This window comes from Ambystoma mexicanum, chromosome 2q, assembly GCF_040938575.1.
Source record: "Ambystoma mexicanum isolate Mex_15411 chromosome 2q, UKY_AmexF1_1, whole genome shotgun sequence".
Lineage (NCBI taxonomy): Eukaryota > Metazoa > Chordata > Amphibia > Caudata > Ambystomatidae > Ambystoma > Ambystoma mexicanum.
Genome location: NC_090924.1, coordinates 299,926,621 through 299,942,139, shown reverse-complemented (window position 1 = coordinate 299,942,139; position 15,519 = coordinate 299,926,621). Strand labels below are relative to the sequence as shown.

Here is a 15,519-nt window from a genome sequence, read left to right as displayed (position 1 = left end):
CTCAACCTTTGGGCACTATTCATCGCTTACAGCTACTGCAAAATTTAGCAGCTAGAGTAGCTACTGACTCTCCATATGGAGCCCACATCAGCCCTGTGCTACGGGCCTTGCACTGGTTTCCGATAGCTGAAAGAATAAAATTTTAATTCCTTTGCCTGGTTCACTGGGCCCTGCATGGACAGGGGGCCGAATACCTTAAGGAAAAATTCCACCGCTAAACCCCGATTCGGTCACCCCACTCCATGGAGGCCAATCTTCTGGTCATTCCCAAAATTCATCTCTCCCGTGTGGGTGGACGTACCTTTTTTTTAATTTGCGGGTGCTAAATTGTGGAATTAACTGTCGGTGGCCCGGAGAGGAATGGAAAATCATTTCCTCTTTCAGCAGGCTCTGAAAACAATTCTTTTGCAGCTTGCTATTTTGAGTTGCAATCCCGGAATCCTCGCGCTAACATGCTCTTTGGGGTGAAGGGGCGCGTTAGAAATGGCAAAAAGAGAAAAGAAAAAAAAAAGATCTCCCCTACCGCTGCACTCCTCATTCACCTCCACCTGGGCCCCTAGAACTCTCAATCCCACTGTAAGAAAACCTCCATTCTCATGAATCATTTTGGTTCCGAACACCCCAAATTCTCTGTAATGACTATCAAGAAAACTGCATTTCCACCTATGACACCAACAGCTTGGCAGAACTTCAAACTGACTTGCCATTTTTTGCTCACTCTTGTTCCCAGTTCCTCACTTAATTCATAGGGGTGTATGTATCTCCTCCATTTCACAACGCGAATACACGTCTCGTGTCAACATTCTCTTTGCCCCAGCTAATGACGTGTCTCCATGGAAATGGCAGGACAGCTCTTTCCTCAATAAGTATAAACAGACCGCTTCTCAACAGACAACATCAGAGTTGCTTTTTCAATCATTTCACTGTTATTTTTTGTATTGCCTGTGACTCGTTTCTGCTCTTCGTTGCTTGGAGCCTGTGCGAACAGATACTTGTACTAGCATTACTATCGATTTTAATTTTGTCGTATAATGGCAACAATACACCCCTACCCGTACGAGCCGGAGTATTCCGAGGTGGAATTAGTTGATAGAGAAAGATGCGGAAACGATTGGGCATTGGACGACAGTTGGGAAGATGAATCACTGGATCCTGAGCCAGAGCCTAGTCGCATGGAAGACGTTTCCACCTGGTGTACCTGCAGTCGGCGCAAGGTCATGCCAACCGAGGAGGAGAACTGCTGCTGCAGAGAAAACTCTGGATGCTTGGCCTACATATCGGAAGAAGAGACACTGCCGCTATGCATTACCGAGCTGCATGACTTCAGGGCAGCCTGACCCACAAGGTCCGTGTTGAGGATTATGAGGGTGCTTATGCACGAACTTCACGCAACAGTTTTCCCTCGCAATCCAAGTAACGAGTAAATGCACTCTAGATTTGATGTCACTTTGAACACTGAGGCCACTAACATTTCTTGTTTGTATCCCATATTGTTGTAACTTTCATCTTTCACTGCCAAATGAATGTAGTCCGGAAATTCAAAACATCTCTCGCGCTTTGGGTAAATCATAGTGGTCATCTTATGTGCCTTTCAATTTCAACTAGGAAACAATATTTCTCTGTGCCCCAAATGTTATGGATTGCATGGGTGTTCACTTTTGTAATGTGTCTACACTTTAAAGCCCAAGTTGATTGATCCATGAAGTAACATTTGTACGTGCAACTATGCCATGGGATACAGGACGCATTTTCAACTAAGGTTTGTACACTTATCAGGTTCATTTAAATACAGTATGTATTTTTCTCTTCCACACGTGGTACAGGCTGGTGCCCTATCGTTCGTTTACATGGTGGCTTCATGGGAGGCTTGGATACCGCTTTCAACGAGTAATACCCACCTGTGCCATTGGAGCCATTCGCACCAAATTCCCCAGTGACAGAGGACAGTACAAAGGATTTCCCACACTGTGCTGCAACCCAAAGTATACAATGTGTAGTACATTTGTGCCATCAACATCAGCAACAAAATAAAATAGAAATGATCTTTTACGAATAGTTGATTCCATTTTTCAGTCAATCAGGGACACGCTCACTTGTCTATGAGTGACATGCAACAATGGTTGGTGCCCTTTTACGCTCACCTCCTCTGCAACAATCCATCCCCCCTCCATTATAAACAGCCAAGGTGTCAAACCCAGTGTCTCCAGGCTCCCCTCTTGCAGACCACGCCCCTGCAATCCACAAAAGTGTGTCTCTCTTCAGCAGTGTTCCAGGCCTTGTCTGCACGCCTCTTGCCCATCCCCCCCCTCCACTATGAATGGCAGTTCGCACCTGTGGCCCTGCCCTCCCAAGGGGGCTGTCAGGGTGGGAACGGCCAAGGTGCCAAACACCATGTACACTTCAAAGGTATCTTCCGCACAGGGGCCATTGTACACACGGCCTCCCCAGACCCTGTGTCTCCAGGCTCCCCTGAAGCAGACCCCCGAAGCAGACCTGCCCTTGCAATTCACATAAGTGTGTTTCCCTTCAGCTGTGTTCCGGGACTTGTCTGCACGCCTCTTTCCCATATATCCCCCCAGACTATCAATGGCAGTTCACACCTGTGGTCCTGCCCTTCCAAGGGCGAGCTGAATCGAAGCCTTGCGTACGAGGTCCAATCGAATGCGCATCTTCTCCCGAATGGAACCCTGTGTGCCTCATGATAAAGTTTTGCTGCTGTAACCCACGGACATTAAAAAATTGGTGTTAAATGGAAATCTGCGGATGTTCTCAGAGTGTTGTTTGTGAAATAAAAGAACATTATAAATTGCAGAGTATTGATGATTCCTTTAAAAATTGTGTTTTCGATTCCGATTTGCGACGCGCTGTGCTGTGGTAGGATGTGATTGTTGAATTTCCGGGTTCTGCATCAACTGATATTAACACGTAGGTGATGACTGGGCACGTTTGGCTACACTGCCCACTAACGTCATGAAAGTAGGTGGAGAATATTGCTAGGAATAGCGAACAGCTTCAGGGGTTGGTGATATGATTTGGTTCTGCGAGCGCAGTCATACTTAGGGCGATGCAGCAACGGATAAGATTAGCGTGTAAAAGTGAGGAAAACAAAGGTAAAATGCATACGAAATGTTTTTACGATCGATCACAGTTTGCATAAAACCACATGCCCAAACGCTCGAGACAATAATATTTTTGAGCGCACTATTCCTTTAAATTATTTATCTTGCGAGAAAAGCCAGATTTTAGCATTATTTCTGAAGCCATGCTAGGTTGGTTCAGATCTTAGGTTCACAGGCAGGGAGTTCCAAAGTTTGGCTGCAAACACAGGAAAGCTACTTCTGCCTGTTTTCTGACGTTTATATCTTGGAACTTCGAGGCAATGTGCGTGTGAGGTCCTAGTAGGTCAGTCCGATGTGTTTCTGGAGAAATTGCATGTCAAATATTTAGGAGCCGACTTTGAGAGGCATTTGTGGGTGAGGGTTAGAGCTTTGAACGTGATTTTTGTCCTTAACTGAAAGCCATTGTGTGTTGCGTCTGGCAGCTGAAATGTGCTGGGTTCTGGGGATATTGAGCGCGGTTCTTAACAGATTATTTTGCAGTATTTGTAGTTTTTTTAATACACGCTAGATCAGCCGAAGGTGGTAGCATGGTGGCCATGGTGAGAGAGAACCAAGGTTTGCGGGGCATGGTGGGCATAGTATTGGCTGTCCCCAAGATAGTGTGTGACTGGGGGTTAAGCATGGCAGCAGTGGTATATGGGAATAAAGTAATTGTGAGGAGCAAACTAAACATTGGCAGTAAGCATAGGTTTGTGGTCTGAAGCAGGTGCATGACTTGAGGTCTAAAGCTGGAGACCATACATCGCAAGATGTACAGTTAATGGGCTAAGGATAGTCTGAGAAAGTTCAATATAGGCAAATTCGATGGCTCAGGTTTTTTGGGTCTAGGGTTAAGATAGTTTAGATGGGTGATAAGGTGGTCATAAATAGGCAAGCAGCGAGTTCATGCGCAGAAAAACTTGTTCAGTAAAGCAATTGTGAATGCAAGGCCACAGTGATTTAGGTGGTCTGGCAAAGCAAGATCTAAGTGGTCAATGTTGCAGACATTATTACAGGCATAAAGGGCGGGAGTGATTAATTAGTGCACAAGGTAATATGCAATCGGGTGAGGAAGCAAGCAGCGGGTTATGCAGTAGCAGTCAATGAAATAGAAAAACGTGTAGCGGCACATTTAAAAAATACCTCTTCCCCCGTATTGGGAACCATAAGTACATACCTCTTTAGGTGCAATGGCAGTAGAATTTCGCTTTGAACAAGTGAAGTGAACCATTGATGATGGAAGTGATGTTCTACTTCTCCCTATCCCATTTCTAATACAATAGTGTGTTAAGCACAGAGTAATCCTTAGTCTCTGATGAGTTAAAGGTATACTGCATGTTCTGTCACCAGAGTGCCTACATCAAATAGATTAATGCTTAGCAAAATGGAGCATAACTGTACATAGGAAGCAGCACGAAAGAACAATGTGTAGTCTACTGCTCTTCAGAGAAGAAGCCTCACACCTCTCCACTCCTTGTAATATGCAATAATCGAAAGATAGCATAAACTAATTGTACCTGACTCTGGGAGGCAACATTACAAACTGGTGTACTGGCTTGCCTTTCAGGACTGTGAAAGGACATACATTGACAAACAGACATTTCAGTGCTAGGCCTAGACAATCCCAGCTAGCCTCTAGTACATGATTTCAACATCAATTGAAGCCGAGTCACCACTACAAGCAAAAAGTAACAGATCCATTTATTATTTTTATTTATCGGGTATTTATTCACAATGGAATAAAGTTTTAAAAAAAGAACCCTACCATGCCGGTTCCCAAGCATGCAAGTAAAGGGAACCAGTGTTGCAGGGAGTCTGCGGCACACAACGAGCTGTGCCGTCAGAAGCAAAAGGTAAGTAAGGGGGAGGAGGAAGGGGGCAGGGACTGTATTTGTGGGGTATGTTTGGGGACACATTTACTTTGGGTTGGTTGACCGTAACGGTCAAGTTAGCTACGTCTTTTCAGCCGCAAACCTTTCTGTTACAGGCAAACAACCCAAATCCCTCTCTGTTTGGAAAAGCATTTGATCTGCAGAGAGTTGGAGCTAGACGACCGAAGGGCTCTAGCAGGAAGGTATTTAGGGAGAAAAAGGGGTGGATGTACTGGAACCCAGACCCCAGAAAGCCTTGTGGATGATGCAGAGGGTCTTGAACTTGATCCTTGCAGCAACCGGGAATCAGTGGAGAGATTTTAGGGGTGGAGAGATGCGGTTCCTGGGCTTGAGGCCAAGGATAAGTCTTGCAGTCCTATTGTCGATTAGTTGAAGGGGGCAAAGGGAGGAGTTAGACAGATTGAAGAAGAGGCTGTTGCACTAGACCAGCCTGCAGAGAACCAGAGCTCTAGAGATATTGAGTTTCTGGGGGGAAGGTAAGATAAAGAAAGGGAGAATGTCTCTGAGGAGGTGCAGCTGACAGTGGGCCTACTTGGCAAGATCAGTGATATAAGGAGAGAGAGGAGTCGAAGATGACACCAAGGTTTTTTGCTTCACAGGAGGGTGGGGGGATGGGGCCCATGTAGGGTGGCCAGAGTGTGGGAGGGAAAGAGGGAGCAGGGGGCCCAATGAGAAGGATCTATGTCTTATTGGCATTAAAGCAGAGATCAAAAGAAGTGCACCATGCCTAAATAGCAGACAGGCTGTCAAGAATGAGAGAGGAAGAGGAGGAGGTAGAGGAGGGAAGCTCGAAAGAGAGCTGCATGTCATCTGCATAACACTGGAAGTTAGGAGAGAAGGTGGAGATCAAATGGGCTAGATGGGCCAGATAGATGTTGAAAAACCAAGGCGAGAGGAAAGAGCCCTGAAGGACCCTGCAGGGGGATAGTCAGATTAAGGGAAGAAAAGGGCCCAGTTGAACCTGGGAAGGTCAGTCAGAGAGGAAGGAGGTCAATAAGTCCAAAGCCAAGTCTGTGATTCCAGGGGTATCACAGAGACGATTTATAAGGGCAGTATTATTGACCATGTCAAAGGCAGAGGAAATGTCAAGAAGGATGAGAACGGAAGAAGAGTTGGAATTAAGATCAGAGAGAAAGTCTTCAGGGGTGTTCAGGAGTGCAGTTACCATGATTTTGGCAGCTCTGAAGCCAGACTGGTGGCCGTGCAGACAACCAACAGATTCAGTTTGGTGTACAAGCTGGGAGATGGCCAGCTTCTCCAAGAGTTTGCCCAGGAAGGGGGAAATGGAGATAGGGCGGTAGTTAGCTGGATAGGAAGGGTCAGCAGAAGACTTTTTATGGAGAGGGTGCTTGAGGAGTGTGGGGAAAGATCCAGTGGCAAAGGAGTGATTGCAGAAATCAGTCAAGGCTGGAGCAAGGGAGACACTGTTGTCCTTGATAGATCTAGAGGAGCAGGGGGGCACCTGTTTGGATGAGACTAACCCCATCAGGTGATATGGGAGAGAAAGAGAAGAGAAGGAGGCAAGGGTGGAGGGGGGCCAAGGGAGGCCGGAGAGCAGACGAGGCAGAAGGGAGTGGTGTAGAGGAGAGTGAGGATAGGATGCCCTGAGGTTTAGTGATGAAGTGAAAGTCCAGTGCAGTGCAGAGTGCAAAGGAAGGCAGAGGAGAAATGGAGACTGCAGTAGGATTGGCAAGTTTCTTGCAGATTCTGAAAAGTTCTGCCGTGTTGTTAGTGGCCCCAGACATGCAGGCTAGGGTATAGGCCCTCTTTTTCAAACTGATGGTGAGTATGAATTGCCTTTGGAGTAGGCGGCAGGCCAGTTTGTCAGAGGATGCACTTGAAGTCTACCACTTCATTTCAGCAGCTGTGCACTTGCATTTCCGAGAGGCTAGGTCGGAGTCATACCAGATGTTGCGCTTGGAGGCAGGATTAATGCGGATCATCATGACAGGGGCAAGGATGTCGAGAGTGTTGGAGATGGAGAGTTGAAGGTTAGTAAGGGCCGTCTAAGAGTGAGGGTCAGAGGAAGGAGTAGGGGAATGAAGGTGGTGGTTAAAGCAGCAACTGACACTCACTTCATAGGACGAATGAGAGAGGAGACTGGCAATGCAGGTGGGGGCTTATCCGGGGGACCCATGACCAGACCAGGAGAGAAGAGTAGTGAGAGGGTTGGAGATGGGGATGTCCGCAAAATGAGAGCAACCAAGGTGCGTCTGGCTGGGTGTCGGACTGAAGGTAAGAATGGAGAGGGAAAGAGGCTCAAAAGCCAGGCCAGGTTGTGGTGCATAATTGAGACCACTCACAGCTTTAATAAAGGCTGTGCTTTGGCTCCTCTGCTCTTTAGTCTGTTTATCTCTGATTTTGGCAACATTTTCAGGGACATCCGTAGCTTTTCCCTGTGCCTTGCTAATTCTCATCTGGATTATCTTTTGTGCGCGGACGATTTAGCCCTATTTGATTACACCCCAATTGGGATTCAGCGCAAATTGGATGCACTGGATGTGTACGCTAATCAGAACAAACTAGTGATCAATATGGCAAAATGAAAGATTCTTCTTTTGCCGCCGGACATGAAGCAAAAGTTCAATAATTTTCACTGGTGTCTGAGTGGGACAGTTCTGGACCGAGTTCCTAACCAAAGTGAGTTGGATAACCATTATCGATCTAAAATGACAATGTTGGCTGCCCAAGCTTTTGCTGTAAATCATAGGTTTGGTCATTATTCTCTAATACCAGTTCTTGATTTCTATAAATTAAAGGTTTTGCCAGTAATAACATATGAGGTGAACATTTGGGGCTTCCGATCCTTTTAGACTGCAAAGCCTTAGAGGGCCTGTTCTGGCAGAAGGAGTTTCAATTACTCAAAGGAGTATCAGAGGCAGCAATCCACTATGAGCAGTGGTTTTCCTCCATCAAATTTTACATCCTTTGGAAAAAACTTTCTCTGTTGAGGAGTATATGGTGTGCAGAAGAGGGCTCAATCTGGTGGGATTTAAAACTCCTACCGGAAAAGAAACCCTGGCCCTCTCTAAACGCATGGGAGAAACAATGTGATAACATTAGTAAGGACTCTGTATCTCTAGAGAGTTGGTGCACCCTGTTAAAGTGAAAAGAAAACTGAAAGAAATCAAATGGGTGCCACGATTGACAAAGTGAGATCCTACTCGCTTTATGCTGATATGTTAATCGATGCAAGGCCAGTAGGTGTACATCGAGCATATCTGAGCAAGTCATCGAGCAATTCTTGGTGTGTTCTGTCTACGAGGCTGAGGCTAAACCTACTGTACACTAATGAAATAACGTGTGCCAGAATTAAGACACTGAGGGAACAAAGAACATTTAGGCATTGCCTTGTGCCTGGCCAGGTGGAAACCTAACACCATATTTTGTTACACTGCCAGGTTTGAAGGCTAGACGTCTTCATTATTTTGGTCATTTGCTGCAAAATTATGACCACATACCCACTGAAGGAGTATGGCAACTTATAATGACTTCCTATGGCCAAAATCATTGGCTGGTGGCTGCAATACACTTTTTTAAAGAAGTTCTAGATTTGTGATAATGGTGCAGTTGTCAGGTGTATGAATTCTGAGGCTCTGATGTAGAGTGTCAAAATTCTATGGTTGGGAATGTATTTAATGATTTATTTTCCTCCTGTTTTTCTCTTTCTTTTCCTCTTTCCTTGTTTATCTCTTCATTTTGAACGGATTTATGTATATGTAAATTTAATTGATTGTTTGTATGAATTTGTTAAAGGTTATTTATTTTAACCAAATAACTATAACAAAATTAAATGTGGTACACCTGTCAGTGGTTGCAGAGGAGCCAGAGGGGAGGCAGAAGGAGGAGTGGCAGGATAAGGGAGGAAGTATATAAAGGACAGAAGATGCCTATCACAAAGGAGGAGGTTGGACTGAGAGCCCTGGATCAAGACAGTGCCATTCGAGTAGACATTAATGATGGCCCTAGTGGTAAGGAAGTATGCCAAGAGTACTTCCAACATGTCCCACCATTAATGGCAGAGGAAAAGAAAGGGGAGAGCACTGAGACCATATGGGGAATTCAAAGGTCTGGGGAGGGAATGACAAAGAGGATGTTGGTGATAGTCTGCCTGGAAGAAGCGTTGAAATAGGTGTCAGCGATGGGCAGGCCTGGATTGGAGACCAGGATATCCTTCTGGAGCTTTTTCTTTCACAGAGCTGTGATTAATGTTACCATGTTTCTGGTGCTCCGCAGCTAATGAAGTTGAAATTACCTTGAAAAAGTGGTGTAGGTGTTGACAATACGGAGAGGGCTGAAGATGGTTTCGCTGACTTGTGGCGACATTAGCCGGTTCAGTAGCAGTGGAATGCTCAAGTAGACAATAAGAATCCCCACAGCGATGTTTACATATGGACGGAGTTTGAAGCCTGTGAGAGAGAGGAAATGAAAGGTGGTAAGGGTATGATAGACTCTATAAAACCTCCTTCAAAATATGCACTCTGCTCTATTTATTTTAAGTCCATTCCTAACCTAGAGAGCTGATATGGCCTTGACAACAGTGCAATAAATGTCGCCCATTAGTTTGTGAGAAAGGGAAAGATCATGCATCTACACTTGCATTCAACAAAACAAAAGAGGTGTTGACTGGATGGTTTGGAATGAATCTTAACCAATGGCTTTGCTCTGGGCAACCCTCCAGACTATCGTTCTTCAGCCTGTCAAGTCATTACAGAAAGGGGAAAGACCATATGCAAATCCAGCTTGGTCCCATCACAAAAGGGGCAGTCTAGCCCAAACTGCTTGGTCACATCCCTTCTGCCGAAGACCAAAAGCAAGCCCAGACATGTTTTTGGCCTCGTTGGGGATCATCAGTGAGGAGTAGCTTGGGCCTCTAGGCCCAGCAGGCTTGGGGCTTAGGTCTGGACATACCCGTCCCACTCAGGGGGGCTCATTCCAAGTCTTGCGGTCCAGAAATAAGGGTGCCGGTAGCAACATACCGGCACCCTTTCTGGACCGCCAGACTATGAGAATGCCTACAGGGGCTGGTGCTTTCGGCAGGTCTGACCTGCTTGGAGCACCGGCCCCCAAAGGCATGGTTTTCATGGAAGCACTAGCACCGTTAGCAATGGTGCGGCTGCTTCCGTGTACACATTCCCATGGAGTCCTAAGAGACTCCATGGGAATGGGGACTTACAGTTTCCTCCACCTGACATCCTGGTCTGCCGGGACTTGTAATGTCCTGGTGGCACCGGGATCTTAGGAGGCGGAACAGTGATACGAAGTCAGCGGCAACCTGCCGGGAGCAATGGTGGGTTACAGCAGACCTTGTAATGAGAGCCAGGGTGACCATAGCAAAACAAAGGAGGTTATGACTGGAAGGCTTAGTATTCGAGTTAACCTCTGGCATCAGTCTTCAGCCTGCCAATCCACATGGCCTTTCCCTTTTCTAAAATGACTTGGCATTATCCGTATCTTGTTGCCACTTTGTGCTTTATGCCTTATGTTGCCATATAAAACCATGGCACTTATTGCCGCTGTACACTCTTGATTGGATTATGTTAACATCATCCACCAAGGCCTTTGCAGCATCTGTTAAATGTCTACAAACATTGTAAAATGCAGCAATTAGATTCCTCATAAGACTGAAATTGTAGGAACACTGGCTCTCCTAACACTCCACTGGCTAAGAGACAAATGCAGACTGCAATTCAATACCTCCTGCATCACCAGACGTGCTTTCCATGGCAGATTCTCAGAATCCGACCAATTAAGGAGAAATGGGTCCATTGTGTGCCTATTTGAGTCTCTGGTTGAACAACACACCCTAGAAAATGCCCTGTACCTAACAGGCAATGCCAAGGAGTCTCTTCCCATTCTTGGGCACACATCCACTGGAGCACCATGGGTCACTCCAACATTTAATCGATAACAAATATGGGACATCAACACATCCCCATATGCAAGACCAGACTGGAACCACAACTACCAGACAAAGGCAACACCACAAACAGCTGCCCAAAACCTTACTAGGTCAGTCTAGTCCTTCAGCCATTGCCTAAGGCCTTCACAATTTAGCAGCACCCAAGGAGCATCATAAAAACAGAACAATGGAAAGCAAGAACTTAACTGTCCTGATTAAGATCATCAGTACAAGACGTCCCCTTTTTCAGCTTTCCATGGACCGAAATCACTACAAGTACAGCAAACGAGCCTCCAAGGTTACCTCATCCACTCCCAAACTAACCTACCTATCTTTTCAATGTATTGCCACATTATACTGCATTCCTGAAACCCAGGCACACTGCAGTCTAATGCCTACGATTAGCCCCACTATCACACTATACACAGCAGAGCCACATAGAGCTCTCTCTGCATACATCCCACTACACATCTCTATCACATACCCCCTCCCCCCGGCTCCCTCATCTTAGACAAGTGGCTCTCCCAGAAGCCTGAGCTGGAAGCTAATGGATCTTGACTTCTACCCTGTGCATAAAAAAACACCCAAGTATCACCGCCACGATTAGCACACGTGGCTTGGGTACTTCCTGCCCACAACCATCAACAGCTCAAGTTCAAACCTGCCTCTCTTTCCTCCTACTCATTCTCACTCTCCTTCCCCTTTCCTCCAGGACCATGAGCCAAGAAGCCATCAAACAGGCAGTAGTGTTCAATACAAAGTCATTTTAATTTACTTTTGGGTTAGGATGGTTCATAACCCAAACAGAGCTGGGTCTATGCCATCACGAAAGCTCCCAGCCTGACGACAAGGAACAACCGCACTTCTTTATGGGAATGCCAGAGTATACCCTTAGTTAGTCTCTGTCTTCTCCATGAAAATAGAGAGCATGCACAAGAAGGGATACACCTTTTAATCGTACAGCAATTCTAAATGGGCCATTGAAAACCATAGAAAAGGCAGCCATACTGTGTATGTATTCTATATTGGAGCCATGTTTACATCATCTAGGTCATGCTCCCTGGAATCCGCAGGAGTGAGGTGTATTATGGCTTTCCAGCGACCACAGGAAGGTGTCATCCTTTCCTGACAAATAAATAGTTCATGCCTCACTACGGAAGGGCCACATCTTTACGACACATGAATTCACCCTGTTTGCAACCGAAGAATCCTGGCAAAGCCACCATTGTTACCGTCAATACCTGCAAATATGGATTGGGTGCCATCCTTATGGAAAAAGATACAGAAGCAGAGTATGTTGTTGACTTTTCCTCCAGCGCAAAGGACCCCAAAATACTTCTCAGTGAGAGAATGGGAAATGATGGAATATATTGAGGCCAGAGAACCTTCTCACACGTACATGAATGGGGTGCATTCTAGCTGCCCTCTGACAGAAAACGGGTAACTCCTATTGTCAGTGCTGGTCATTGGGCGGGGAAAACACGTCTCCCTGGGTCTCGGAAAATCTATTTGTGCCCACTAATGTAATCGATCTGCTTTTGTTGCCGAAATGCGATTCGGACTCGGGTCAAAAGGGCGAAAGTCGAGTGACTGGAATGTCTGGTTAGAATAATTTTCCTGTCAGGATTGTACACTGCAGAAAAAAAAGATCTGCACCTTTTCTAATTTGCCTGCAACATTATGGGAAACGCCCCTCCTTTCTTTAATAATGTATTCATTCATCGCCTGAAATGTAAATGTTTATTTATGGAGGGGTGGGTTTATTCGACTGAGAAAAATCTTCTGGGTTCCACCTCCCCCTAACATGCAACCGCTGCCCGCCTAACCTCTGGTGGGATCCCACAGTTAATAATTTCTATTTCCAGAACTGTTATTGTTATGCCAGGAATCATGAAAAAGACCTGCAAGACTAGTGGAACAATTGCAGGAGTTTGCATTCAAAATAGAACATGTGGCTGGCTTGCAAAATAAACAAGTAGAGTGGTTTGATGGTGGCTCGCAGACAGTCAGTACTTAAGAGCGGTAGAAAAGTGAGTGTGTGGTTGTGCACATCACTTGCTCAAAAGGAAACCAAGGTTACTCCCCGTACAGATGACTGGACCTGCTGCACGGCAGAAAGGCCCTTGGAGAAACACTTGGTGCCAACCATCCGGAAAATAACCCCTGAAGTTAACTCAGAACTAGTCCTGCATAGAGGAGTTTTCTTTCACCACACTGAGACATGGAGAACCCTCATCGAGCTAGCATACAGAGGCTAGTTGCGGATGAGGCTTACTAAGCAGCAACTCAGTGATACTACTGCTGACCATCCATGACCAGTGAAACGGTCATCCAAGTAGAAACATGCACAGTCTGCTGCATGGGGGACTGTCATGTCCACGCGTACGATCCGTCCACGACCATACGCGTATAGCCCTTTAAGAATGCTGCAGCCAGGTGCCTGGAAGTTGGCATGGCAACGTTGGCGTCCCGTCCTTTCCTGTTCCTGGTATCGTCAACGTCGAGTAGCACGTAGCGTCATCACATGACCTGTATTTAAGCACCTCCCACTTGTTGCCCAGTGCTTCTGATTTGTATTAGTAGCGTTACGAAAGTTGCTTGTGTTTTTGCTTGTTTCCTTGCCCTGGTTTTTCCCCTCCTTGCTTCAGGAACTCTTGTGCCTTGACCCGGACCGTTTATTGGATTTTCGCCTTGGATTGCCCCTTGCTACGCGCCTGCTGCATCTGTGTTATGACCGTGGAAAGCTAACGGAACGGCCTTTTTTCTGCCCCTCTTGTTGTGCCGCTCTTCGATCTTGTCCATTTCTGAACAGTGTCCTCATCTGCTGAATTTGGGATTTATGAACTTTGGATACCTGAGTTTTTTGGGATAATTTGGAACACTGACTTTTGTACACGGACTAGAGCCTGCCTCAGTGTACTTAGGCGTCCTCATGCCGTCGGGTTAGGCTGTGCTTTTTCCTCTGGAGACCGGACCTGCCCCACCTTGCCTCTCTGCTTGGAACTTCCAAAGACTGCACGGACTTTACTCCGGTAAGCCCGTAAGGGGTTTTCTTGTTTATTTGATTTAGCCTTGGATAAGGGGAGGGGGCCTAGATTTGTATTGACTAGTACAGCATCAGTACATTCATTTATGCATCTCGTCTAACTGTATACCATTGCAAACTACGTTCTGGGTTCCAAAAGTGTTGTTGTCCTGCATATGCACATTGTGATTAAACCTCGCACTTCGCTTGTAGGTTCACTGTGTGTTCCTGTCCTACGCATCCCGTCTTGCCTTCTCGACATCGGCTTCTACAACACTGATCCTCTGGAAGCAGTCTCCTAGTGCAACACATGGATCTCATCTGGTATCCTTCTTTCCTCTGATTAGCTGCTCTGGTTGTCTGATTGCAACACCAGAGGGGCACATCAGGTGGAAGAAATCGTCCACTACACTACGTGGGCAACTCGGATCCTGACAGGGACAAACCTCTGGCAACCATGTTTTTCACTGAGGCAAAGTATTGAATGGTCCACTAAAGCATGGGACATCATCGAATTGCACTAAATAGGGCCACTGGAGACGGGTATCCCAGAAAACAAGCTGGCAATAACAGGCCCAAATAGAAGCCTCACAAGATGACCATGCACTTAGACAGCTATGGCATGCAACACAAAAGCTGGAAAGGAACACTTGCTTCATCAAAGAAACTCTCCAACTAGCCAACAAGAGGTCATTGCAGCCCACAGAACAAAGATGACTCAACTAAATGATGAAGGGCCAAAGGACCACCGCCACTCTCAACCCAAAGTCTATGAAAGACAAAATCAACAAGCAGGTGTTACAGCTACAGGAATATATGACAAAATAACCTAAGAAGAGAAGCTGACTTCAACAACCGACATGTTGAAAGACACAATACTATTCAAAACGAGGACTGGGGGAAGATAAAATAAGCAAGAAAATCCAAGGGTAGATGGTACAGATGTGGAGCTGCAAACATAATGAAGAAGTCTGTATTGCTTGAGAATGAGAAATGATGGAATACCAGTTTAACTACACTGAAAAGGTTTGAAGAATTTGATCTGTTCTAGAATTCTCTCTCCTTTCTTTCCCTCTGAGACTAGGTGGTGTAATCTCGTCACCTCCTCCCTGTACTCAAAACCCATCCCAAGTGTTGGTGGAGATATTTATGCAGCAACAATCAATAAATGCTTCACCCTATAGCAATAGGTAAGCCAACACAGGCTGGCGTATAGAAAGAATAAATATTTATTAATGAATAGGAGAATTAATATTTGTACAAAATCACAAATTACGCCACCTCACTCCGTTGCCCAAGTCCTTTCCTTTTATAACAATTCTCTTTTCAAACAAATTGAAAACACCAGTTGGTTTACGATAAGACAGAACACAGACTCTTTAACCCCACAATATACTTTGCATGGGGTTTACTTTATAACATGTAGAACTTTGAAACATGACTATCATACACTTAGCAATACACTTTTCATGATATTTTATTTAAATAACATGCAATACTTTTCTATTGGCAAACGGAGTTTCACACATGCCGCGCTCTGTATTTTTAATCTCCCTATGTACTTGGAAATGCTACCAGTGTTGGAGCACAACAGACTTTAAA

At 45.7% G+C, this 15,519-nt stretch overlaps 1 protein-coding gene across 4 annotated transcripts in view; it reads right to left on the bottom strand.

The window, feature by feature from the left end:
- Positions 1-15,519, bottom strand: part of LMF1 (lipase maturation factor 1) — a 2,253,577-nt gene that overhangs the window by 336,537 nt on the left and 1,901,521 nt on the right. For all 4 annotated transcript variants that reach the window (XM_069647258.1, XM_069647257.1, XM_069647260.1 and 1 more), the window contains one exon: positions 9,246-9,399. In XM_069647258.1, the coding sequence (XP_069503359.1) occupies positions 9,246-9,399 (154 nt within the window). The remainder of the gene's footprint in view (positions 1-9,245; positions 9,400-15,519) is intronic.